The 24,997-nt window shown below is 53.0% G+C and overlaps 13 protein-coding genes across 13 annotated transcripts; 5 read left to right on the top strand and 8 right to left on the bottom strand.

The window, feature by feature from the left end:
• Nucleotides 1-340: 340 nt before the first annotated feature.
• BU25DRAFT_310885 (uncharacterized protein) lies at nucleotides 341-1,489 on the bottom strand (the record flags this gene model as incomplete). Its single annotated transcript, XM_033702127.1, has 1 exon — nucleotides 341-1,489. A coding segment is annotated over one exon (1,149 nt), but the record flags the coding sequence as incomplete, so codon positions are not given.
• A 1,229-nt stretch (nucleotides 1,490-2,718) lies between these two features.
• On the top strand, nucleotides 2,719-4,506 carry BU25DRAFT_413739 (FAD dependent oxidoreductase). The gene is made up of 2 exons (XM_033707107.1): nucleotides 2,719-4,053; nucleotides 4,103-4,506. The coding sequence occupies exons 1-2, from the start codon at nucleotides 3,005-3,007 to the stop codon at nucleotides 4,371-4,373; spliced, it is 1,320 nt and encodes a 439-aa protein (XP_033558366.1). The 5' UTR covers nucleotides 2,719-3,004; the 3' UTR covers nucleotides 4,374-4,506.
• A 487-nt stretch (nucleotides 4,507-4,993) lies between these two features.
• On the bottom strand, nucleotides 4,994-5,781 carry BU25DRAFT_348494 (carbohydrate esterase family 5 protein; the record flags this gene model as incomplete). The annotated part of the gene is made up of 3 exons (XM_033703202.1): nucleotides 4,994-5,173; nucleotides 5,223-5,375; nucleotides 5,425-5,781. 3 exons carry the CDS (start codon nucleotides 5,779-5,781, stop codon nucleotides 4,994-4,996), a joined length of 690 nt encoding a protein of 229 aa, XP_033558365.1.
• Nucleotides 5,782-7,960: 2,179 nt separating this feature from the next.
• Nucleotides 7,961-8,375, top strand: BU25DRAFT_424268 (glycosyltransferase family 2 protein; the record flags this gene model as incomplete). Its single annotated transcript, XM_033708271.1, has 2 exons — nucleotides 7,961-8,071; nucleotides 8,124-8,375. 2 exons carry the CDS (start codon nucleotides 7,961-7,963, stop codon nucleotides 8,373-8,375), a joined length of 363 nt encoding a protein of 120 aa, XP_033558364.1.
• Nucleotides 8,376-9,070: 695 nt separating this feature from the next.
• BU25DRAFT_162878 (uncharacterized protein) lies at nucleotides 9,071-9,449 on the bottom strand. The gene has a single exon (XM_033700742.1). The coding sequence runs from the start codon at nucleotides 9,397-9,399 to the stop codon at nucleotides 9,169-9,171; it is 231 nt and encodes a 76-aa protein (XP_033558363.1). The 5' UTR covers nucleotides 9,400-9,449; the 3' UTR covers nucleotides 9,071-9,168.
• A 37-nt stretch (nucleotides 9,450-9,486) lies between these two features.
• Nucleotides 9,487-9,790, bottom strand: BU25DRAFT_162877 (uncharacterized protein). Its single transcript, XM_033700741.1, has one exon. It carries the CDS (start codon nucleotides 9,709-9,711, stop codon nucleotides 9,559-9,561), a length of 153 nt encoding a protein of 50 aa, XP_033558362.1. The 5' UTR covers nucleotides 9,712-9,790; the 3' UTR covers nucleotides 9,487-9,558.
• Nucleotides 9,791-10,942: 1,152 nt separating this feature from the next.
• On the top strand, nucleotides 10,943-12,419 carry BU25DRAFT_413735 (uncharacterized protein). The gene is made up of 2 exons (XM_033707106.1): nucleotides 10,943-11,108; nucleotides 11,317-12,419. The coding sequence occupies exons 1-2, from the start codon at nucleotides 10,965-10,967 to the stop codon at nucleotides 12,097-12,099; spliced, it is 927 nt and encodes a 308-aa protein (XP_033558361.1). The 5' UTR covers nucleotides 10,943-10,964; the 3' UTR covers nucleotides 12,100-12,419.
• Nucleotides 12,175-13,305, bottom strand: BU25DRAFT_348652 (uncharacterized protein; the record flags this gene model as incomplete). Its single annotated transcript, XM_033703211.1, has 1 exon — nucleotides 12,175-13,305. One exon carries the CDS (start codon nucleotides 13,303-13,305, stop codon nucleotides 12,175-12,177), a length of 1,131 nt encoding a protein of 376 aa, XP_033558360.1.
• A 335-nt stretch (nucleotides 13,306-13,640) lies between these two features.
• On the bottom strand, nucleotides 13,641-14,441 carry BU25DRAFT_413733 (histidine containing phosphotransmitter protein). Its single transcript, XM_033707105.1, has 2 exons — nucleotides 14,258-14,441; nucleotides 13,641-14,209 (listed from the first exon to the last, which is right to left on the bottom strand). Exons 1-2 carry the CDS (start codon nucleotides 14,413-14,415, stop codon nucleotides 13,954-13,956), a joined length of 414 nt encoding a protein of 137 aa, XP_033558359.1. The 5' UTR covers nucleotides 14,416-14,441; the 3' UTR covers nucleotides 13,641-13,953.
• Nucleotides 14,442-16,418: 1,977 nt separating this feature from the next.
• BU25DRAFT_413732 (mitochondrial aspartate aminotransferas-like protein) lies at nucleotides 16,419-18,636 on the bottom strand. The gene is given in 7 exon segments (XM_033707104.1): nucleotides 16,419-16,447; nucleotides 16,499-16,991; nucleotides 17,041-17,388; nucleotides 17,440-18,095; nucleotides 18,145-18,205; nucleotides 18,299-18,300; nucleotides 18,319-18,636. 6 exon segments carry the CDS (start codon nucleotides 18,428-18,430, stop codon nucleotides 16,890-16,892), a joined length of 1,281 nt encoding a protein of 426 aa, XP_033558358.1. The 5' UTR covers nucleotides 18,431-18,636; the 3' UTR covers nucleotides 16,419-16,447; nucleotides 16,499-16,889.
• A 337-nt stretch (nucleotides 18,637-18,973) lies between these two features.
• BU25DRAFT_399385 (uncharacterized protein) lies at nucleotides 18,974-21,256 on the top strand (the record flags this gene model as incomplete). The annotated part of the gene is made up of 1 exon (XM_033704940.1): nucleotides 18,974-21,256. The coding sequence occupies one exon, from the start codon at nucleotides 18,974-18,976 to the stop codon at nucleotides 21,254-21,256; it is 2,283 nt and encodes a 760-aa protein (XP_033558357.1).
• Nucleotides 21,257-21,337: 81 nt separating this feature from the next.
• Nucleotides 21,338-22,880, bottom strand: BU25DRAFT_374497 (glycosyltransferase family 34 protein). Its single transcript, XM_033704063.1, has 3 exons — nucleotides 22,357-22,880; nucleotides 21,856-22,297; nucleotides 21,338-21,805 (listed from the first exon to the last, which is right to left on the bottom strand). The coding sequence occupies exons 1-3, from the start codon at nucleotides 22,688-22,690 to the stop codon at nucleotides 21,601-21,603; spliced, it is 981 nt and encodes a 326-aa protein (XP_033558356.1). The 5' UTR covers nucleotides 22,691-22,880; the 3' UTR covers nucleotides 21,338-21,600.
• Nucleotides 22,881-23,401: 521 nt separating this feature from the next.
• BU25DRAFT_162754 (mannose-6-phosphate isomerase) lies at nucleotides 23,402-24,941 on the top strand. The gene is made up of 3 exons (XM_033700740.1): nucleotides 23,402-23,737; nucleotides 23,786-23,975; nucleotides 24,025-24,941. Exons 1-3 carry the CDS (start codon nucleotides 23,592-23,594, stop codon nucleotides 24,910-24,912), a joined length of 1,224 nt encoding a protein of 407 aa, XP_033558355.1. The 5' UTR covers nucleotides 23,402-23,591; the 3' UTR covers nucleotides 24,913-24,941.
• The last annotated feature ends 56 nt before the right edge of the window (nucleotides 24,942-24,997 follow it).

The raw sequence follows: 24,997 nt of genomic DNA, 5'->3' as shown, positions 1-24,997 counted from the left end.
ACTGCATCTCTCAAGCCTCAACTCACGTCTCTTTCATCCAAATCCATCTTTGAAATCCAGATCAAGATCAGCAGAAATGCACTGGAGTCTCTAGCGTCTTGTCGAGCTCAATCGCTTCCTCGAGGTGTGCTTCTCCCGTCTTCTCTAGCGCCACCGGGGTAGGAACGACTTCTTTGAACCGCTCCTGAGGTACACCGTCTTGCGGACCAAAAAGCTCCATCGCGTCGTGAAATGCTTCTTCTTTGGTTCCTTGCGAAAGAAGTGGTGGAGCGATGACGTTGTCAAGTCTATCCTGAGGCGCACCTTGCTGCTTCATAATCCCCGTAACTTTCTCGGTGGGCCAGTGCTTGGCTTCGAAATGCTTGCGCATATCTCTTAGCTTGTTGCTGATGCTCTTTCCACAAATCCAGCAATCTCGCCCTCGAGCTTTGCGCAAGAACTCCTCCCACATTACTGTCACGCGCTCCGCCTCCGCAGGCTCTAAGATGCTAACCACTGCGTGCTTGATCTTATCCCAGCCGACCAACAAAGAGTGCAGCGGGCCTTCTTGAAGGTATGGGTACTTGTGCTTCTTTAGATCAGTCGACTCGAAGCTGCCTTGCAGGATAGATGAGAGGTGCGGCAGCAGTGCAGCGATGAAATGCGTCTTCTTGCGCTCACCATCGGTCTCAGTCTTGAACCATGCTAGCAGCAATGGGAGCTTACGCAGCATGTCAGCAAGCTGGCTTGCTGTCACGACAGTGTACGTGGCCAGAACTGATGCTTCCAGTGACAAGCACATCATTGGACAGAATGGTGGAATGCGAATAGCTTCGCCAACGGTCTGGACGAGACATACGCCGCCTTTGAGCTCACCAGCTACGCACATCTTTGTGCTGTCGAAGCCTTCTGCGAAAGCTTCGTAAGAGCTCTGGAGAATGTTGATGTTGTGTTCTGTTGGCGGCCAGATGATCCAAGCTATAGCGCCTGATAGCAGGGTCGTGAAGGTCGTGCCCTCGTTGCTGTGCTGAAGCGAGAGGAGTGTGCTGCGCGGCAGAACTGCGGCCATGGTCATGGACTCTCGCAGGACGTTGTCGTATTCTACTTTTGCATCACCGCAAATGTTATCTAACGATGGGCTGGGAAAGCTTAGGACTGCGGAGCTGGCCTCGCGATCAGCGTCCGTTAGGCCGTTGAGTAGCTTTAGCTCTTCATCGTCGTCGTCCGTTTGCGCAGCGCCCTCAGCGAGTTGCAAAACGTGGTCGCTGTTGCTGACATTCTGCTTACGCGCTGTATGTAGGTCGTCGATCAGAAGTCTTTGTAAGTCCTCCAGTGAAGGGAACTTATTGGCTTCAAAGGGCGATAGCTTTTTGCCAAGACCAGGGAAGTCGCTCTCGTTTGGCCCAAAGACAAGACGACTGGCAGGTTTGCATCCGTATGCGCGGTTCTTGCCGTTGTCTGTCAGTGAGATGAAGAGCGGCGTGTTTTCGGATTTTGCCTTGTTCAAAGCTTCACGCACGGCGACTATGCTTGTTATGCGGTCAGGCGTCATATTGTAGGTGTGATTAGAACGGGACGGTTGAGCTGATGTAAGTAGGTTGGTGAAGGTGAGGGTGAGTAGTCCCAAAAGACGTTGGTAAGACTGCTAAGATTTTTGAGTTCTGTCAGCGGTGGGCGGGTGCTGCCTAGTGAAGCAGCATTACCATGCGCGTTGTAAGTGAAAGTGTCTCAGAGCATTGAACTGACGACAAACAGTGCTAAACGCGACAATCACCCTGCAACATAACGAGTTGTTCTTGACAGCCGTATACTTGGCCCCCCAAAGTAAGATCAGGACGGCCGCCTTCATCACAATTTCTAGCAATTGTCTTTCCATACATTTCGGTCCTGGAAACTACGAATTAACATCAAACCACAGTGAAAATGAGTTTTTATGAATATTTATAAGCAGTACAAGTAAAATGAATATGCTCAACTCCATGATCATTGAAGGTACTCGCTCTACCCGCAGTACAGGCATGAATATTGGAACAAGCTCAACCAGGGCTGACAATCAGTGTCCAATCAGGACGCAATGCCAGCCAGATGACCCGATCTGCCAGATCCTTCAGATCGAAGGAGGTCCTAACAAGCTTTCATGCCAGTTCAGGCCTATGGTGCGCAGTGCATTAGTGTGTAGAAGCTCGCATTACGACCCAATGCTCGACAACCCTGCTCGACCATCCAAGCCCTAGAGCACCCTGCATATACGTCAACGACATGTGGAGGCTACTTTATTCATGCTTATATGAAAGGGAGAGCGATCTGTACTCTTCATGGAGTTCTGTTCCTGCCGTAGCCTTCATTCTTCAGAGTCCAGCGTGACTGACCATCACGTGCATGGTGAACAGAAGTAAGCTCCGGAGATCTTCATGCTGTAGTCTCCTCGATTCTACTTTGCTTTGTGCGGTCCAGCACTCATAAGCTCGGCTTGCTGTAAATACAAGTATGTCAGATCCTCCGACCAACATATCTCTATCAATAACAATGGTCGCATGACGAAGAGTGTCTTAATAGTCGAACGTGAAGTTTGCATCAGCGTCGTGTATGCCTGGATCTCATTGCCCAATCGCGTAACACCCGATTCCTCGCTTATTTTCGGTAGCCCTCCCAAGTGCTTTCCACTTGCGGGGAGCTCTCTGCGACGGAATTGACATAAGAGTCGCCGCAACATCAGCAGATGCGCCCTAGATTTCACAAGCATTTTCCGCTTGAAGCTATGCAAACCGGCGGGCAAGCGCCAGATGACGGCGTCGGGAAAGCGTAATTCGTTCTCCTTTGCCTGATCGGGATACCTCTCCCACACGATGAATGAGCCCCGCGCTGCTAGCGCCACCACGACCACAACTCGTATCCGAGGACAGGCTAGTATGTCGCGATAGTCGATAGAGCTGACAGAGTATAAAGATGGAGGCTGAGATATTGTTTGAAGAGTACTGCCATCACGCTCTTATCCTTTGACCTATTAGATTGAGATCTCGACGCAATGGCAGCATCAAAGCCATCATACCTCATCGTTGGAGCCGGTGTCTTCGGAGTTTCCACCGCGTACCACCTTATCAAGAAGTATCCTGATCGCCAGGTTACAATCCTCGATCAGGATGCGTACGATGCAGATAACCGTGTAGCCGCCTCTTGGGACTGGAACAAGGTCGTGCGCGCTGACTACGACGACATCGTCTACACCGAGCTTGCCCTCGAAGCACAGGACGTGTTCAACTCGGATCCCCTGTGGAAACCATACTTCCACCAGACCGGCATCTTCTGGGTGTGCCGCTCGAACTACGCTCAGGATGTCATCAACAACTACAAGAAGCTTGGTCGCGCGGCAGACTTGAAAGCAGTATCCGTCGGAGAGGCAAAGAAGCTGTTCGGAGGACTTTTCGAGGATGCAAACTACGACGGCGCGAAGGAAGTGCTTGTCAATAAGACGAGTGGGTGGTCAGAAGCTGGCAATGCGCTGAGAGCAGTGACTAAGTGGTCGCTCGAGAAGGGCGTCAAGTACGTTGTCGGCAAGGCTGAGAGTCTGGAAATCGGCAACAACGGCACTTGTACTGGCGTCAAGACTGAGAGTGGGAAGACGCTATCCGCAACCAACGTCATTCTGTCGACCGGAGCCTACACCGGCAAGTTGCTGGAGCAGGCTGCAAAGAAGAGCGGGAACAACCAGCTGCGTGCCGGGCACAGAATTGTCGCTGGTGGCATCACCACAGGTATGACTACTCTCGACGAGAAGTCATACGAGCGCTTCAAGCACATGCCCGTCGGTGTTCAGGGTTACAATGCTCAGATTGGACCTTTCATCGGCAGCTTGCCTCCCACCAAGGACCGCGAGCTCAAGTGGTGGGGAGAGAAAATCTTCAAGAACACACATGAAGTCCTGCCCGGCAGCTTCATCTCTGCGCCACCATCTGGAAAGGACTACAATCAATGGAACGTGCCCGGGCCGCTTAAGCTGGATATTGACCACGCAAATGATGTTTTCTATGGCAAGAACGGCGCGAACTGGAAGATGGACAAGCACCGAATCTGCTGGTAAGTTACTCCTCTCATCAGCTCCATTGTACATGCTGACAATGACCAGGGACGCATTCACAACAAGCTCCGACTTTATCATCTCACCGCATGCGGCAGCAAAGGGTCTGTACGTTGCTACATGCGGCTCGTTCCACGGCTACAAGTTCTTCCCCGTGCTGGGCAAGTATGTTGTGCAGATGTTGGAGGACGGTCTGAGACCAGACTTGAAGGAGAAGTGGGCCTGGGATCGCGAGAGGCCTTCTCCATCTCTGAACCCTGACTGGCCAAGGTTCGAGATGACCGATCTCTTGGACCAATGGCCGAAGGCGAAGTTGTAAGAAGCGAGTTTGGCGAGAGCTCTAGGCGTGTGCATTTTAACATTGATGCGCGGCGTTCGGGATTATGAGTCGGTCTTTGGTTTAGACATACGAGCAGCATGGCATTAGATAACATGATCAATAATTCTGACAGTCAATTGTGTTCAACAGTAATGTGAAGAAGATGTAGGAGAGGAATTGCGCTAATGACACACTAGTGTGCTTCCACGCGAGAGCAAAAATTGAGCACCCCACATCTTTACAGTCGAATGCAAGTGCAAAAAAAGACGCGATTTTGGCGGTACCGTGAATCGAACACGGGCTGGCGCGGATCTGGATCGGAACACAATGTGCTCGCCAGCCACAACGCGACGTCATACCACTAGACTTGAAGATTGTTAGACAATGCCTGTGAAGCAGTTGGTGAGTTGAACGTACCCATACCACCTTGTGGTTGATTGATGACTCATCAAATGATTATAAAATAAATATCTACGGTAATAAAGCACTGCACCCGCTATTTACTGCATGAACAGGGCTACGTAAAACACGCATGGTGGCTTGGTATATTTGTAATGATTTTCGATATATACAACGAAGGTGATAGTGTCTCCACTTTGAGTGGGGCCACAAACTGCCGCTTATGCGGTAAGCTTGCTCTTGATGAAAGCCAAAGCCTGAGAACCGTACTTGTTGACATACTGCTGGTGAGAGTTGGCGTCGTTGCCGTTACAGCAGTATGGGTCAGCAGCGTCACAGTACGACTTGATGATGCTTGTGCTGGCGGGAGAGCACTGGAATCCAGCAGGGCGGGCGGCGAACTAGAAACTGTCAGTTCACCTTCTGGCTGATGTTACACAGGTTACTTACGCCTTGAGCTGTGCATGTACCAACGTTATAGGGAAGACCAGCGCGGTTATGTGGATCGCCCATGAAGATGGCGACCTTGACGGCCGTTAGGGCGTTGCCAGTGAGTGTGGCTCCAGCACCACCGCAAAGGGCGTTGTCCATGATTTGACCGCCCTGACAATGGTTAGCATGTGCTTTCAACAGGTTTCAACAACCAACATACCTGAGAGTATCCAATAAGGACGATCTGTGTGCTGGGGCACTTCTGATTGTAGGCTGTGACAGCCTTAACAACAGCAGCGGTTCCCTGGCTCTGAGAGCTGTCGTAGCTAACACCACCGCAAGATGCCTGTCCACCGCAGGCTGGGTAGACGATGGCTTCGGCGCCAGACCCCGGGTAGGCGGCCTGGACCTGGTTCACGAGACCACCTGCTGTTCCAAAACCATTGCTCTGAGCAACAGTAGTCTCACGGGCTCCGAAAATGTAGACCTTGGGGCAGCTCTGCCTCTCAGTGAGCTCAACTGGATTGGCAGCGGTAAGGCCGAGGACGGAGAGGGCGGCGGCAGCGGTGAACTTCATGTTGACTGATGCGATGTTTCGAGCGTTATCTTGGAATATGCTTGAGTAGATGCTTGCTGGTCGTGTCTGGGCAGCGACTGTTTGCGAATTTGTAGATTTTGAATTGAGACGACGAACCGTTCTTTAGGCAGAATCAGTGAGGCTCAAACATACCCTTAATCCTTCTGTGGGGTACAGCAGACTGCTGTGCTTCGTGAAAAGATCGCTCGTCCTTTCACCCGTCTCCGTAATTAATTTTTAGCCCTGTGATGGCAATCAGCCAGGGGTAATTGCCGTAACCCATGCTCGTTTCATGTGGATACAAAGTGTGGCGCTCTGGGGTGCATATGATTCCCGGTGGCTCAAGAAAGTGGGCAAATTGATTGAGATGCAAGTGATGCATCTCTACGCGTGGTTCATATGCTGAAGACAACTGAATCTGCCAAATTGATGGTACAACACCTGAGAGTGAAAGGTACAATGGCTAAAAGGTTGCATTGACGAAATGCCTAGATGAATGAGGGCGGTGATCATGTGGGGCCGGGTTAAAGAACTGTGAACTTCGAAAACATGACAACAAATGCCATTGAAGCAGGTTCGTCGAATCTGTAGCTTCAGTAAGACAATTCTCCCTTTGTCGTTTGATGCTCAAATGACTGGCAGGAATGCATGTAATGAGGTGAAGCTGCTTGGTGCAGAGCAGTGGCTGGACAGGCGGGATACGAGTCGCAATATGGATGAAACAACGCAACAGTCTGTCAAAGTTTTCAAGTTTCGAAACAGCGCACAGAACGTTACCGGCAAGATAACCTCCTGAGTTCATGCAATGAGAATGTTGGTGAGATGTGGTTAAGCGTTGCAAAGGACCCGTGGATTTATTGTAGGCGAGCCGGTATGATGTCACCGACGCGTTCGGTTCGCGCTCGCTTTCGGCGCCTCTCGATCCTTGAACACAGCACACCTACATCACACCTACATCTGCGACTTGATCTGTCTTCCCTCCGCAATCTTTCCTCACATTTCAGGTACACCATTAGCCTTCACAGGTTGTTCATCTTCCAGGTACAGTGGGTATGGGATGCAGCCACAGCCGCAGCTGCAGTACCTACGCCATTGGCTACGCTACACGGTCTTTGCCGTGCTTATGAGCGCTAGATGTCTTGTATATGCTGACTTCAATCACACTGCCTCCGAAGTCATTGTCTCCAGTTTTCACGGATACCTCTTACTTGCATCACTCTTCCGGGCTTTCAGAATGGCCTTGTTTGACTACGTCAGCAAAGCTCACGAGCGGAGTGTTGGCGAATACTCTGGACCAGTTTTGTCGCGGGCCTGAGTCTACATCTTGCAGTCGGCGTCACTAACATCGAATTCGAGTGATATATCATACGCTCACTTGGAGCCGCGACTTTTGCGTATTGCGGCGGTCTCACTTTGTGGTTCCAGCACTATCACCGCGGGTTACTGACCGCCTTGGCACGAGCAATCCTTGCTTGTGTTGATTTCAGCGTGGGTGTTCTCGTTAGTCTTGCTATCTACCGACTGTTGTTGCATCGTTGCCGAAGGTTCCCAGGTCCACCACTTGCGGGTCTCTCGCGATTCTACCTAGCATACATGAACGCAAATTTGAAGGGATACCAGTACTATCAAGTGCTCGAGGACTTGCACAAAAATATGGGGACTATGTCAGAAATGATGCGTAAATACCATGTTCAGCACATCCCGCTCTAACCACTGCAGGGCCCCGCGAGATCAGCATACTCAACAAGAAAGCGATATCTATCATCTATGGATCAAGACTGAATGCAGAAAGTCTACATGGTACAATCAATCAGGATTTGATTCGGACCACGTCAACATCAGAGCACTCCGGGATCGTACGAAATACAGGCAGAGGAGGCGTGTCTGGGATCGTGGGTTGCCTATGAGAAGTATGACTACTTGCTGCGCCCAATTCTGAGGCTGATCTCTCAAGTGCTTCCTACCTACAAGCCTCGTATTAAGGCGAAAGCAGACGTGCTAATCAAGCAGCTAAAAGCTCGATATGGCCGTCCAGTAGACTCCACAGCGTGGTCGATATTCTTCAGCTTCGACCTTATGGGTGAAGTGACCTTCAGTCAAGACTTTGGCAACCTAGCGACAGGCAAGGACCACCCCGGCATTCAGGTCATGCATAGCTTTAGTATGGCTTTCCGGCGTCATGTCACCTGTACCGTGGCTACTGGGCCTCTTCGCATCACTTCCAGGCGCGGTGCGGACACTGATCAAGTTTGACAGCATCTGCATGGCTGTACTTGCGTGGAAGGAAGCGGTAAGAAAGTGTTGAAACTTGCAGGACGAATATCAAGACTTTGCAGGCCTAGAGTCATGAGCGAGAGCCGGGTGATGTTGACAACAAGACTACATGGCTCACATCGCCAGATTTCCTGCCCCTCATATCCGCACCCTTCAAAGATCCCAAAATGGGCGCTGTAATGCCCCTCATTGGAGCCTGCCCTCACCACCATCGCAGTCTCATCAAGGCCTTCTACAACTTCCTCGGCATGACTTATCTTGTCTGCCGACACCATGAGTGCAAAGCAGATCGAGGATGTGGAACCCACCGAGAGCGGTGATAAGGTGATTGACGGAGCTATACGGTCATAGGAGCATTTTGAAAGAGTTAGGAATTATTATATGTGACGGTGTAGGCCTCTGTAGTACACTGATAGCTGCGGTGAACGACAATGAAGGATTGTCAAGTTGATGGAATACTGCGCTGAGTTGCTATCTGTAGCGGCGTGGACCGCTGTAGAATACTGATAGCTACGGTAAACGATAACGTAGGACTATCGGGTCGATGGAATACTGCGCTGGATTGCTATCTAGCTAGGAGGAGACGACTATATACCTGACCTGTAACACACTAGTCCAGGGTAGTGGTCAGGGGTATAGTCAGACACTGTACGGACCAACCGATACCGCAACACTATCTAGCTAGGCGAAGACGACTGTCTACCTGACCTGTAACACACTAGACTAGGGTAGTCTGCTACGGGTATAGTCAGGCCTTGTACGGACCGATTGACACTGCACCATTATATACTATGTTGGTGGAGGCCAAGAGTCGCCGTCTCTATCTTAACTTCGGTCTAAGTAAAATATCATAATTGTGTGTGTGAGACCTATTGTACTAGCATATGGGGGTAATCAGTTCAGATTCTCATCAAAAGCCTTCAGCATATCTGTATTTTCATATCCGTTATCCAACCACCCACCATTTCGAAAGACACGGCTCTTATATAGATCGAGTCACGTTTTGAGTCAACACCTACACCAGAAAACTCGCTCCAAGCTCCTGCAGAGTCGCCACCCACGTCTAAACGCCTCATTTTCACCTAGATTTCTCAAGACAGCGTTCGGCAACGGCTATCTATTCAACTCCTCTTTCACTCGAACCATATATATTTCTGTCATCTGCACTTGAGGCCACATACACACATCTGTTATTGTAATGCAATCACCGACACTGTAAGCTTCACTACAATGTCTCAGCATCTTCTCGTACGTATCGAAGCTTTCTTCTAATATCATCTTGACGACAGCTGACCTCCTACGCCTGACCACGCCAATGACTTCAGGACACCTGGAAATGCTCATGGTTGTCAACCGGGGCGATATCACGCATTATGACGCCCGCTAATTTGGCCGTCCGGACTCGCCCTTGATGTCCGTAATTGGTGGGAGCAGTGGAACGTCCCGGAAATGGTCCTCTAGAAAACCCATGATGGCGGCTGTCTGAGTAATGACGAATTTTGTCTAAGAGTCATGTGTCTCAATTACGAAGGTAGAAACGTTACCGCTGGGGTTCATAGCGCGGTACCAATCTGATTCGTGTTCCAGCGCGTCCATATCGATGTTGCGAAAATGAATTCGACTTCTTTCAGCATCAGCGCACTTCGAATACACCATGCGTCGACCGATCGAACGGAAGTGTAGAGTGTATATATCTCATGCGCCATCGTGATCTATCATTGAGGTGTTGGTGGCTGGGTGCGCAAGTTTGCTCGTTCCATACGAGAGTCGACTTATAGATTAGGAACGTGATATGTACCTCTGGAGATACTCAAAGCTGAAGATGATTGGGACCGCGCATCTCATAATCGACTATCCGGTTGAGATTGCACGTACGACTGAGCTTAGGGCTTCTTCATGCTCACACGTTCAATTTCTTGCTTGAAGCCGTTTACGTTTTCCAATCTCTCCACGGTAGCCTTCTACAACGGTCGTTTGTCTTCTTTCTTGTCGAAGTTAATCACGCCGCCTACCTTTCATTTGCCCACATCTACTGTGGAAATAGACACACGTCTGCCAATGTTATGTCATCGCCGACACTGTAGGTTCCAGCACAATTCTGTAAGACCTGCTCGTAGATTTTGAACCCATCATCTATGCATAATGACAAAGGTACTGCCAGCTTCTCCTTCTTGGTGCCAAGGAATTGAAACATTCCTGCGACCTTCTCATTTACAAGTGGCTGTATGTCTTGTGTGAAGGTCGCCATTAACTCTTTGACACGTGCTCTCTCGAGCGGCTGATTTGCGGGCGGCAGGAGCGGAGTTCTGTCGGGGAAAGCTTTCTCAAGATACGCCAGGATCGCAGTCGATTGCGTCAACACAAGTTTGCTCGGTGGTGGATACCCTTATACAATGAGGACCGGCACTTGCTGACTCGGATTGAGCTCTTCAAAGTCTGTATGTTTTTGATCTTCTCCAAGTTTGTTCATGTTAACCTCACGGAAAGTCACATTGAAGATATCCTTGAGTGCCAATGCAATGCGAATGCGAGAAGCACAAGGGAAGCGCTTGAATGTGTAAAGACAGAAAGTCGTATCTGATTTCGGATGTCCACCATCATTCTCCTCTCTCTTGCGCTTCGTGCCTGTTGCGCCCTTGTCTTTGCCTATGACGGTCTGCTTGCGTTGCGGTAACTGACACTGAAAACAACAGAGTGAGGCTATGTCGTACAGAACAATGCTGAAAGACGTGTTAGAAAGTCAATGATCATGAGGAGAGCCGTGAAAGATGACATCTCAAGGGCTCGACACGGACCCACATCTAGCTTCTTTCGGCCTAGTCGTTGCTTCCGCTTCACCGTAAACACCAAACAGAGCACTAGATGCTAAGGGTCCTCGTCACACCACCTCTACAATTCTTTACGCAAATATGCTGCCGCCTGTAGATCCGGCAACATTGCAGCGGAACCCGAATTTCGAGATACTGTACAAGGATCTCTGCACACGGAAATCGAATCCCGATGGATCGACACGGGATACAAAGAAGCAGCGCATGCACGATGAGATACGGCGGGTAAGGCTTTTAGCAATCTCTTTTACACTCGGCGCATTCCTCTCAATTATCAGTCTCAGTATGCACTGATGTCGTTGATCCCTATGTTTAATCCGCGACTGTTTACCTTATTTTTCTCAGTTGGCTCTCACCCTCCTTCTATTCCCACAAGTCCTTTCAATGCCCAGCATATCATCAACGTATCACTCAAGCTCTAACAAACATCCAGAGTTTAACAACCACCCGCTCCACCCTCCTATCAACCCAAATTCTAATCAGCACCCTAATCACCCTGCCCTCCCGCGCGCCAACTCTCCCAGACGAACTCCACGCCTGCATAGCCCTCGTCTCCGCTCTGCTCTCCGGCCAAATCGCCGATCCCTCAGACCGCGAGATCCTCTCCGGAGACATAACCATCTTCCTCGACAACATCGACATCATCGCCTCGACCATCTCATCACAGCTGGAAACCGTCACCACGCACCTCTGCACCATCGCGGCTCCGTTGTCTCCGCCAGCACCTACATTGCTGTCGACAACAGCGGAGAATCTGGTGAATGCTGCGACGGTCGAACTACCCCGGGAGCTGGCAACCGCGCGCACGGAGCTTTCGAATAGTCTCACGAGTTTGCTAGCACTGCACAAACAAACTCTCGAAACCTCGATCCGGATCCTCGAGCAAACTCAACACGGCTCCCTAGCACGACACACCAAAGCGCGCGCCGAGCTGTTACACTCACGCGCCACGCTTCTCGGATTGGAGGCCAAATGCCACACTTTCGGGCACCCACCGCCCGCCGAGTTCGTACTCGCGCTTAAGGAGTTTAGAAAGAGTCAGAGTACGGGAGAGAGGAGTTTGAGGGATCGAGAGGCGCTAGCGAGGCAGAGTTTGAGGCTGTATGAGCAGGCGGGAGAGAAGGGGATCAGAGAGCTCGCGAAACGGAAGGGGTATCTTGAGAATGAAATGGGGAGGATTGAGAGGGAGATTGAGAGTTTGGAGCGCGGGAGGTGATAGGTTGGGGGTGGTGTGTTGAAGCGTTCCAATCTATCATAATACTACGAAGATGAGGATTGGGGTGGTGGGAGATCATATTGTCTTCTCAGCAACGACCTCATACTCCTCATCAACCACCTCGCCAGTTTCCTCGTGCAAGATCTTCTGTGCGCCCATTTTGCAGATCTGCACCCGGTCGATCCGCACATCCTCTGCCCAGATGAAGTCTGCATACGTTGAGATTAAGGAAGTGGCATCGAAGCGCATCCAGCTCTTCGGGTCTGGGCCATGTGCCTTACTCCTCTCTTCTACCGCTTTCCCTTTCTCTTCGTTCTCAGCTTCACCGTCTATGCCCTGCTGCTCAAGGCTATCCTCCTTCCCAGCATCCCCATCAACCCCATCCTTCCTCCCTTTATCTTCCCTCCTCACCGAAATCGGCGCCTTCTCTCTCCCTCGTCCCTTAGGCTTCGCATAAGTAGTATTCAACACCGTAGCATGCAACCTCAGCCCCCTCTCATCCTTGACCACCCACCCCCTCTCCTCAAAACCGCTCCTCACGCTCTCCGCAAACCTTAACAATCTCCCACTCGCGTCTCGAGGTTCAGCGTACAGTATGCTCGTCTGCCGCGGTTTGTGCATCGGCACCAGCCCCCTCAACTCAATCTCCAGGCTATTCGGATCCACATCCAGCGCAGCATTCTCTAGGCCTGAAGTCGGATTCGCGACGGCGCCGAAGCCTTCGCGTACAGTCGGCGTGTCGTTTGCGCTCTCCGCAATTTTCTGGGTTGTTATACCACGAAGGAGTTGCGCCACGTCTAGCTCTTGCAGGTGCCTGGTCGCATCATCTAGTTGTGAGGGTGAGAGGGACATCACACCCAGCGTCAGATGCAGCGTTCCCACCGGCCTGACGGCTTTTGGAGGTACGGGAGTGAGAGCTTCGACATCTTTTCGGACTTTGTCGAGGGCCGTGGAAATTCGCGAACGGTTTGACCCAGAGACGAGAGGGAGGCAAAGGAAGTGCGTCAAAGGCGGTTTTCTCGGTTTGGCTTCATTGTGGGTGTTGTTAGGTTGATGAGACTGTGGTTCTAAAGTCGCTGGCGGTGAGATGGTGCGGGTCAAACTTGATGAGGTTTGCAGCGTGGTGCGGATTTCGTTGTTGGAGTTGGAATGGCGCGTGTCTTCGAGGAAGTCGTTGTATGAGCCTTTTGTCTTTTTCTTGCCCATGATGAATGATGGTCTGACGAAACGGTGCTGTCGAGCTGCTTGGTGAAGGATTGGTGTGTGTAGCATGAAGTGACGACGTAAGGAGCGTCTAGAGTGGAAGAGTGAACACGGAACACCGACGTCAAGGGCGGAAGCGCGGCACACAATCGCAGGCGCAGCGCTTGATGTGCTTACTATTCACGATGCTATGGCGTGGTGTTGAGGACGCGGTAACCAATCACAACATTTGCGCGATGACGTAAATACCTGTCACCCCACCGAGCACGTTGCAATCGAGCCTCGGACCTTCTTTCGGCGCATCTCATCTCACTGCGGTATCGACACAAGGCTGGGGTGCATGCCATGGTATTGGGACAGAGAAGCGAGATAGAAGATAGTTGAATGCTTTTCAAAACGCTATAAGTCTATGGTATCCAAAGTACCGAGTCGTAAAGCAGAATTCAGAGGTTGGCTATGGAGACGAGCAGACCCTGATGACGACACGGGCACGAAACGACCGATCCCGAGCGGTCTCGATGCAGGTACTGCATGTCATGGCGGGTGCGGGCGAGCAGCGACGGGATGCCATTGCTGCCTTGCTGTTCATATCCAGCCGTGCGCCTGGCGTGCCTCACGTCGAGAGGGGCACGTCGAGAGCAGGGGTGGCGCTCATTCGTCGTCGTTGTAGAACTCCTTGAGCACCTTCTCGACCTCGTGGAACTCGTCCTTGGTCTGCTTAATGATCGTCTCCAGCTTCTTCAGGGCCTCCTCCTCCTTGATGTCTTTTGTACCTGTCTCGTCCTTCAACTGGCCGTAGTGCTGGATCTTCTCGCACGAGTCCTTGACCTTGGTCAGGCCGAGCGTCGCAGACGAGCCCTTGAGGAAGTGGCCGAGCTCGCTAAGCGTCTTGAGGTCCTTCTTGTCGCTGGGAGACAGTCAGCAGTGCACTGATAGAGGAGGCTGGAGCACGCACAGGTTGGTGTCCATCTTGGTGAAGGTGCCCTCGGCCTGGGTGAAGAAGTCGTAGACGATGCTCTTGGAGAACTCGCGCTCGACCTCGTCCTCGTCCATCTCGAGGATCTGCTCGAAGGTCGACGGGTCGATGCTGTCTTCTGCGCCGGGAATTGACATGATGCCCTCGCCGCCGTTCACGCTCTGTTCAAATTAGAGTGAGGTTCGTAGGGATGTGCGCAATACGGGGTGGATGAGTGGGGATGGACTGAGAGTAACGTAAATGCAGACGAGGAGACTATAGAAATGCGCTGCGCGTGCGTGGCGTGGAGGGCACTGAGTGGAAGGAGCAACGTGATGGAGGGGCACACCAACCCTGTCTTCATCCTTTACTGAGCTAGGCGCCATCTTGCTTAGAAACTCGCGACAGCCTGCGAATAACCTAAATCAGCCGGTACGGGTGAGACACTGCAACACCGCTTCTTCCACGTCGCAGGCGCTGCGATGCAGATGTCCAGAGGTGAGACCGGACGCGACGGATAATTTTTACGTGTCGCAGGAACGTGCAACTGGCAGTATGGATCCTGACTGCTGCTGCGTACCGAGCGTGTGCGTGCGCGACCGATTCACTGGGAATCCTCGATTTTGGCTTAGTTTATGACGAGGTCGTGAGGGTCGGCCCGCCGAATTTTGAGCGCCGTTGTCAGTGTGGGAGGGACTTGGGGGAGGTTTGCGGCGTCGAGCACACGAAGAGTGCTGCGGTGAGAGATGGAAAATATCGAAGGGCAGGATGCTGCGTCTTCTCGGTAGTCTGTTTGCCTAAAAGCACTGTGTTAACCCCCTCTGGTTCGCTTTGAGCTTGCAGATTCCTCGGAGTCAGGTTGCCGAGAAGTGCGGCGGCAGCTATTCTGTTCACGGTAGGAGAGACGACGTAGCGTTCGGCGAGTTAATCGAGATAATTGAAAGAAGCAATTCTGGCAGCGGGGGTGTCACGGGAGCAACGCTCATATATCGAAACTCTGCCGTGGTCTGAAAATTGCAAAAAGCGACTGTTGCATCACCGTAGAAGAGGGGCACACTGTGATGAGCATGGGAATAGGCTCGCGATGGGTGGGTACCTCGACGTCAATCGGCGGCCCTGAGCCAGCGCTCGCCGTTGATCATCGGTGCAGACCTTCGCTGACCCTTTCCACGACCCTTTTGGCGACGGCGACCACAAACCCAATCCAAGACATCCCTTCTCGGCTCTACGGCCACAGCAACGCGCATGTGGAGGGTTCCACCTTGGGTCTGGCAGGTGTGCGGCTGACGACGAGCTATCCCGTACTGCTTTGTCCCAGAGAGGACATGTTGGACGCCAAGAGGTCTAGAAGTGTTCAATATGCTGATTCCCGCTGGTAAAAGGCGTCAGGGAGGGTTGTCAAACGGGTGCATTTAAAGGGCGAAGCATGCGGGTTGATTGTGATCCTCCAAAACGACGTCACTTTTTTCCTGTTCGTCATTCTGCATGAGGCTGTGACCCTGCGTCTTCCCGAAGCCGCTTAGCACTCCCACATCTGCGGTTTATGAACTGCTGTTTACTGTGGTAGCGATGCCTCATCGATGGAAGCTTCAGCTGAGTGCTATTTAGAGATGAGGCTTGGTAAACTAATCCAGCTGTCACCATGGCTCAACATAATGCAGGGTCAAGACATCAGGCCGTGGCTCGTTCAGCAGCCCAAGTGCAGGCATTGTGCAGGCATTGTGCTCCACAATCCCCTCTTTCGGCTCGCAAAACCTGAAAAGTGAAGTTTTGGCGCTGGTTGACTCTGCTCATCCGGCCTTCTCCGGGCCAGCATCTTGCAGCGGAGAGTCAGCTTGCGGATCAGAAGTGAATCACTGATCCATAGCCCACCCCTTGCTCGCGTCGAGATACAAGTTTCAAGCATGTGCAGGGCGCGGGAAATGTCCTCAGATCGTGAGAGGTGCTTAGAGTATGGAAACCTCGCATTCGCATCGGCCTGCTGTTCCATGCTGTCAAGGGTCAGGGTAGTGGAGCATGCAATGCAAATACATGATGGGCTCATGACGTGCCAAGACTTTAACATTGGACCCTGAGAGAGCTTCAGAGATTTGGAGAACGAAAGCTAGAAGGTGAAATCCACAGGGCAAGTCCAGAAAGATTAGTATCAATGGTGGAACAATGCTGTTGTACGTGAGCCCATATGTATGTCTGGAAAATGATATCAGGTGCTAGCAGCGTAGTAATTCTGGTTGTACACACTCGAGATACGCGGTGAGGCAGAAGCTATACCGCTGTGGGGCAAGATCTACTCTGTGCTGATGGGAGCATCAGGCCCAACGACATGTGGGGTGTCCTGCATGGAGCAGGGAAGCGAGCACTGCCGATCCGTAGGAAGCTTTGAAGCCGGGGGCCGAATCATGTGGGGGTAAGCAACCTACGCAGATCAGTGAAGCTTCGAGAAACGAGAGAATGGTGAAGATGATGGGCAGCTGGAGAGGTTGTCGTAAGTCGTGAAGCTGAACGTAAATTTTGGTCTGCACTACGCAATATAGCCTAGTGCCTGTTGCTGTATAGTACAGTGTACCATTCACGCCATGCTATGCCGAATATCCGAGAACGCTGAAGCAAGAAAGCGCGCCAAACCAGGTGCTTAACCCTTGACCTTGTAGATGGCCTCGGCAAGACGCCCGACATTCTCGCTGGTGATACCGGCAACCGAGATACGGCCGTCCTTGGTAGCGTAGACGGAGTGCTGTCGTTGTCAGTAAAGATTCATGTGAAGAGAGCTTGATTCAACTAACCTCCTTGGCCAGCTTGTCCATCTGCTCAGCAGTCAGGCCAGTGTAGGCGAACATGCCGATCTGGGATGTGATGTGGCTCCAGTCGTGCTTGCTGCCGAGCTTCTCGAGGTTCTCCTTGAGGAGAGCACGCATGGTGATGATGCGGTCGGCCATGCCCTTAACCTCACCGAGCCACTGCTGGTTGAGGGAAGAGTCGTTCAGGATCTCCGAGGCAATGCGGGCACCGTGAACGGGAGGATTGGAGTACAATGGGCGGACAAGGATCTTGATCTGAGAATCGATGCGCTTCTTCTCCTCGGCAGACTCGCAAACGATGGAGAAGGCACCGACACGCTCGCCGTAGAGACCCTGCGATAGTTAGCATCTGTTTCAATCCCACTTGGCTAATTGACATCGTACCATGTTCTTAGCGAAAGATTGGGCAAGGCAGGGGCGGAGGCCCTCCTTGATGAAGTGACGGAGCGCGAAGGCGTCCTTGTTGGTGTCACCGGAGGCAAAGCCCTGGTAGGCCATGTCGAAGAAGGGGTAGTGGTCGCCCTCCTTGACAGCATCAGCAATCTTCAGCCACTGCTCCTCAGTAGGGTCAACACCAGTGGGGTTGTGGGCGCAGGCGTGGAGGAGAACGATGCTGTTCTTGGGCATGGCCTTGATGTCGGCGACCATGCCATCGAAGTCGAGGCCAATGGTGTCCTTGTTGTAGTACCTGTACTTCTCGACCTTGAGGCCAGAGTCCTTGAAGACAGCCGCGTGGTTTGCCCATGATGGGGTAGGGATGTAGATGGCCTTCGCGTGAGGGTAGTGGCGCTCGAGGAAGGCACCACCAATGCGCAGGGCACCGGTACCGGAGATGGTCTGGGTGACAGCGACACGGTCCTCAGCGAGAGGAGTCGAGTCAGAGCCGTAGGCGAGCTCGAGGGCAGCCTTGGTAAACTTGGGGACACCCGTGATGCCAGCGTACTCCTTGTCGAGGGTTGAGTCAACGATCTTCTTCTCGGCTTGCCTCACGGAGGGCAGGACGTAGGGCTTGCCCTTGTCGTCGCGGTATGCGCCAACACCTGCACATGTCAGTTGCGCTTGTCAGTGATCGATTCGTCAATTACTGACCAAGATTGATCTTCTTGGGGTTGGAGTCGGCCTTGAAAGCTTCTGTGATACCAAGAATGGCCTGGCGGTTAATGGTGAGCTTTGTTCATCTGCTGTTGATCCTCAATTTGCTCTTACATCCTGCGATCATGTTAGCAAAGCCCAAGCTTCGTCAATTTCAGCGCAGTTGACTCACTGGAGGTCCCTGCGGCACGCTCGACCACGCGGAGGCAGCGCGCGCACCGGCCTTAACGGTGAACTGCTTGGTCGCAGCTTGACGCAGCGCAGTTCGTGATGTAGAGAGCATGATGACTGTGTGGGTATGTGATGGAGAGAGACAAGTCAATGGGGAGGAAGGAGCAATGGGGAGGAAGGAGCAATGGGGAGGAAGGAGCAATGGGGAGGAAGGAGCAATGGGGAGGAAGGAGCAATGGGGAGGAAGGAGCAATGAAGAGGAAGGAGCAATGGAGACGGAGCTCGATGGGCAGCTGTTTGCTAGCCGTTGCGGTGGTCTGAGAGTCTGGGGTAGACTTCTGCGGAATTGAGAGCTACATCGGAGAGTACGCCGTAGCCGACAGCGATTGTCGGCGATTGGTTAAAACTTGCCTGAGCTCCAACATCCCTGCCTTAAATCCGACGCCAGCGATAATTTTCTGGGGCGCGAGAGTGAATGGTCGCGTTGCGCGTGTTGCTGTGCATGACAACCAAACTCGAAACGTGGCAGCCGTCAACCAGACCGATGAACCATAGATCGTAGGGGATTGCATGACCCAGCTTAGGATATCTGTCTTGCGCCGGAAAAGCGCTAGAGCATCTTCGTAGTATTGTACTGGCTGAACACTTCATCAGTATGCGCCCTGCTCTGCGACAGGCCAGGACGCTGCTGGACCATGATGCTCTGCAGGCCTCGATACCGTCTTTCCTCTGCCCTGCACTCCTGAGATCTCCTGCGCCCACACCTCGCCGCCATGCAAAGCCCGCTCAGCGCTTCTCAACATTCGGACGAGCGCAACAGGAGGCCTCAGCCCCCGTCCCTTCCACCGAGACTATCAAAAGCCAGCCCCTGAATGCGCGCTCGAGAAGCACACGGCTAGAGAAGAGGTCGCTGCCAAGAGCATGCCCTGGCTGCGGTGCGCCAACACAGCTGTTCGACAAGAAGGAGGCAGGGTACTACAACGTTGACAGGGGCGCAGTGCGAGCGTATCTAACCTGGGACCCAAGCAAGGTTCAAGAAGCCACACAAGAGGATGACGTCTATTCGAAAGCGCTGAAGGATGCAGATCCTGGGCTGCTGAAAGAGTTGGGAGTGCTTGACGCGGCCACGACCACCGAGGCACTGTCACCAGACACTCCGGTATGCGACCGCTGCCATAACTTGATCCATCACAGTATAGGTACACCAATACACCACCCAACTGTCGAGTCAATTCAGCAGACCATCGCTGAGTCGCCCCACCGCCGAAACCACATCTACCACGTCGTTGATGCCGCCGACTTCCCTCTATCTATCATCCCAAACCTCCAATCCTCGCTGCGCATACCCAAGCTGCGATCGCAGAACCGTCGAGCGAAACACAAAGGATGGGTAGCAAATGACCGTATCGCAGAGGTCAGCTTCATCATCACAAGAGCGGATCTTCTGGCACCAAAGAAGGAACAGGTGGACACACTCATGCCATATATCACCGACGTACTCCGCGACGCATTAGGCCGAGACAACAGTAAAGCACGTCTGGGAAATGTAAGGCTAGTCAGTGCGAAGCGCGGCTGGTGGACAAAGCAAGTCAAAGAGGACATCTGGGAGCGCGGCGGCGCAGGCTGGATGGTCGGCAAAGTCAACGTGGGCAAATCCAACCTCTTCGAAGCCGTTTTCCCCAAAGGCCGGGGCGCCGACTACCAAGACGTGCGCAAGATCCGCAGCGTCGCCGAGCGGGAAGCCATGCTCAACGCCGCGCAATCGCTTGACGACCTCACGCGCGTGCAGAAACTACTCGCAGACGAAGACGCCGACATCGAACGCCACAACAACCGACCGAATCAGCATGTCCACCAGCCTCCACGCGCTGTTGAGCGCGACCCCGAGGAAGTTGAAGACGAGGAAGAAGACCCCGACGCCCTCCTCCCCCCTCCCCAACCTTACACGCCCTACCCTGTCCTCCCCATCGCGTCCTCCCTCCCGGGCACAACCGCCTCTCCAATCCGGATCCCCTTCGGCGCCAACCGGGGCGAACTGGTCGATCTCCCCGGTCTGGCGCGCACCACACCCGGGCTAGAAACCTTCGTGCAGGCTTCCCACCACCAAGACCTAATCATGACCTCGCGCCTCAACGCCGAGCGGTTGTCTCTCAAACCGGGCCAGAGTCTGATCCTTGGCGGCGGGTTGATTAGAATCACACCCGTCACGGAGGATATTGTTTTCCTCGTGTACCCTTTTGTACCAATCCATGCACACATCACACGCACCGAGAAGGCGTGCGCATACCAAACGCAGACCTCCGATCGACAGCTGCAGGTCCCGCCCATCCTGGCTTCCGACGTCGGCTCCAAAATGAACAGCGCAGGTAGATTTCAACTACGCTGGGACGTGACGAAGAAACTCGCGGGTCCGCTGACGAGCAGCGTGGCCGCAAAGATGAAGCCTGAGAACCTCCCCTTTAGGATCTGGAGCACTGATATTCTGGTAGAGGGCATGGGATGGGTTGAAGTTAGTGCGCAGACGAGACGGCCGCAGGGATGGAAGCCCGTGGGCATGAAGAAGAAGGACCCTAATCACGCAAGGCATGAAAGGGAGAAGAGGCTGAGAGACGAGATGGAGTACAAGGATCGGAAGTTCTCGACTATCGCCAAAGCAGAAGCAGCCGGAGACGACGTCGACGACGCGTTAAGCCGCGAGTTCGCCAAAGATGCGGAGAAGAAGGGGGAGACGGAGGGTGATGAGATGGCAGAGTGGGAAGAGAGGTATCCTGAGATCGAAGTCTTCAGTCCTTTGGGCAAGTTTGTCGGTGCGAGGCGGCCGATGTGCGCGAGTACGGTTATGGGCCCCAAGAGCGTAAGCAGCAGAGAACGGGTCGCCCGGCCGCGGAGGAGTATGGTCAGCGTCAAAAGGCAGCGACGACCAACGGAGAAGTCGTAGATGGAAGGTTGTTGTACGATACAGGTATATGATGCCCTGCAGGGCGTTTGGGTTAAACTACGTACATAGCGACGCCACCATAGATTGTAACATAGATGAACATTGTACACGTATCTATCACTTCATACATCGGACCTCTACAAAAGTCTTAAGACACGGGCAGTGCAAGTATTCGCCAACGCCGTACGCCATGCCTTACAGCATCCTCGCCCAAGGAACCACTCCCTCCCGCCTATATCATATCCAACACCTCTTTCCCTCTTCCTGTGCTCTCATCATACCACACGTACACTGTTACGCTCGCCCAATCAGATCAATCTCCCCTACTCTTCCCATCCATCTACTTATCCCTGTTTCTTCCTCTCCAGCACCTCAAAAAACGGCTGCTGTTCCTCCGCGCAGTTTCTCCCCTCTTTGTCGCACTCCGGAAAATTCGCAATCAGATCACCCTCCTTATACTGTCCGTTCTGCGCATTCGGGCCTGAGACGTACGCGTTGAGCAGCGATTGCGGGACCATGGCTAGCTTGGCCAGGATCGTGCCGTGCCACCTATTCAATTGTCAGCTGAGGTTGACAGTCTAGTCTGTAGGAGCACTTACTGGACAATATGCTCCAGGGCATGGCTCTCTGCTTTCTGGAAGTTATAGCTCCTGTAGATAGGGTCGAACCACGCATCCAGAAAGAACTTGGCCCACTCCCCATTCCGCACCACGAAGCTACTCGGCGCCAACCCCTCCTTGTCCTGCGCGATCACGAGGTCGATCCGCTCGCCCTTCAGATTGCTGAAGGTTTTGATCACGCTGTCTGGCGGGACGACGGGCGCATTGGTGATCATGTGTTTTTCGATTACTGCGGGGGAGAGGAGGTGTGCGTGTAGATCGAGATTGGGCGACATGATGAGCGCGCTGGAGTCGAGGTACCAGAAGAATGTTGACCCGGGGTAGAGGGTCATTGCGTGGCGGAGGGCGGGCACGCGGGACCAGGATTGAGGCGCGTTGTTGAGGGGGTATTGGTTCGGTGTGGGGAAGTGTGTTAGATATCCTATGTCTGTTAGTGTACTGCCATCTATCCCATGGCTATCATATGAATGAAGGACGTACCATGCTTCTTAGCATACTCCTCCCTGTTCGCCTTAATCTTCTGTACCCACGCCGGATTCGCGCTGGGGTCGAGGACTGTGACGATTACTACAGGTGCGCCGCTCCCAACGGCGACTTTGGGTATGTTGGTCAGAGGCACTGAGCTGGAGCTCCCGCCTATCATGCCCAGGAGCCAGAGCAAGGTAAGGAGGCCCAGTACAGCGCCGACGATTACTCGGGGCTTGCTTCGCAGCATATTTCTGAGCACGGGTGGTACGAAGGAGGAATTCTGGCTGTTCCGCGCGGCGTAGGGCGGCGGCCGTGACGTCTTGCGCGGAGGCATGGCGAAGTGCATGGTGAAGGTGTGGGGCCAGAAGGCCAGGTGTGAACGGTTGGGGTATCAAACGAGGGTCGCAGTTGGAGGTGGATCGAAGTTCGAGCGAAACTAAGGAACCATGTCTGGGATCCGACAGACCAACGTGAAAAGCAACAGTCAATTGTCTCAGAGCCGCCTAAATGACATGTGTCGTGGGTTAGGGACAAATTATACACGCGATGCGGAGACTTGGCGCGGGAGACCGAGACCCTTGCTTCGACGCGCTGCTAGTGCCCGTTCAATACGGTACTCGCGAGCTGGCGATATATATTTGGGTGCGCACGCTCTCGACTGTTTCGCTTGCGGGGTCCTTCTTAATTGTTCATTTTGGGAGTCGCTGGTTGCGCGACGTTTCCAGACTCGAGATGCTCATCCTCCATGCTTCGAGCCTCTCCGCGACCCCCTGTCACAGCTCCGCCAACATCAAAGCGTATACAATCGTCTTTTCCAGGCCGACTGTACCTCTGCACGACATGAGTGGAACGCGATTAGGTGCTGACAGGGCGGCTGTCAGCACGTCAGCCTCGTAAAGTCTACCTGGATGTTGCCAAGACTTGAGATGCACCATGTCAGTCCCTGAAGACCCAGGGCGGGCGGAGATCACCAAACGGACCACTGGACGTCCTCGCCGGGTGGCCGGGTAACCATCTTTCAGAGTCTTTACTTCAACGTCACACTTCGTCTGATGGTCGCGACGTAGCTCCTTCGCAGCTTAGAAATAGCAGAGGGTCCGCTATGACGTCGCCGTATTGTCACCATGCGCTCTCGATGAATTGCATATATGAGCGCCGCCGTCCCATGGGTCTCTACAACAAACACGATACCCAAATCTAGTTCCTGATATCCAATTTCTAATCTTCGAACACCCAAAAGCGTCAACATGGTCAACAAGGTTATCCAATTGAGGTGCGACTGCAATCAGTACCCGTGGGGAAAGCAGGGTCGCGAGTCTCTCGCAGCCACACTATGCGAGAAGACACCGGGCAATGGCTTCAAACTCGACGAGAGCAAGTCCTACGCTGAGATGTAGGTTGAACCTTGCAAGAATCGTCAATCATAGTCTAACAAAACCAGGTGGATGGGCACGTACCCAACACTACCCTCCTATGTCCTCGAGACCGACGAGGACCTCCAGGATGTGCTTGACAAGCACTCGGACGAGCTCATTGGACAGAACGTCATCAAGAAGTTCGGCCACTCAAAGCTGCCATACCTCCCCAAGGTTCTGTCAATAGCGAAGGCACTGCCCCTGCAGCTGCACCCGGTACGTGTAACTTATGATAAGATCGATACAGGGCTAATGAACCCCACAGAACAAAGAGCTCGCCGCAAAGCTCCATGCAAAAGATCCTGAACAGTTCACTGACGCAAACCACAAGCCTGAGATCGCTCTAGCCCTCGGGCCTTTCGAGGCGTTCGTTGGCTTCAAGCCACTCAAGGACATCCAGCAGCTGATGGAACTTGAGCCTCTCCAGAAGTTCCTCCCAGAGATCAAGAAGGCCGACTTCGACGACCAGGCGCTCAAGCATGTTGTTAAGACTTTGCTCAAGGCATCCGAAGACGATGTGCGCAAGACAAACGAAGCCCTTTTGAAGCTGCCCAAAGAGAGATTTGGCAGGGAGACATACATTCCTGAGCTCATCCCCCGTCTTTCGGAGCAGTACGATGTGGAGGATAACGGCACTCTTGTCGCGCTGATCACGATGAACTACCTGCAGCTCAACGAGGGCGACAGCATCTACATTCCCGCCGACGGTATTCATGCTTACTTGTCCGGAGACATCATCGAGTGCATGGCGCGATCAGACAACGTCCTCAACACCGGCTTCTGCCCGCGCGCGGACCGCAACAACGTCGATACCTTCGTTGGTTGCCTGACATTCAACCCCCACGACACGAGCGAGGCGATCCTGAAGCCGCGCAAGTTCGACGGCAGCAAGAACGGCAAGACGCAGATCTACGCGCCACCAATGAGCGAGTTCAACATGCTGATGACTACTTTGAACGATGGCGAGAACGACATAATCCGTGCGATCGGAGGGCCCAGCATTATGATCGTGAGCGAGGGCGAAGGTACGCTGGAGGCAGATGGCAAGGAGCACAAGCTGAGCGCAGGCTATATCTTTTTCATCGGCCAGGGTACTGAGTTGAAGTTCTCAGCAACAAAGAAGCTGAAGGCTTTCACGGCTCATGCGGAGTAAAAGGTGAAATAAGGGTGAATCCGCCCCGCGGACATGACGCTATGACCGATTGGAGAACTTAACGACTATCAAGACTTTCCCTGCA

The sequence above is a fragment of the Macroventuria anomochaeta genome (assembly GCF_010093625.1).
Source record: "Macroventuria anomochaeta strain CBS 525.71 unplaced genomic scaffold BU25scaffold_32, whole genome shotgun sequence".
Classification (NCBI taxonomy): domain Eukaryota; kingdom Fungi; phylum Ascomycota; class Dothideomycetes; order Pleosporales; family Didymellaceae; genus Macroventuria; species Macroventuria anomochaeta.
Note: the sequence above shows the minus strand (reverse complement) of the source record. Positions and strands in the feature narration are given on the sequence as shown.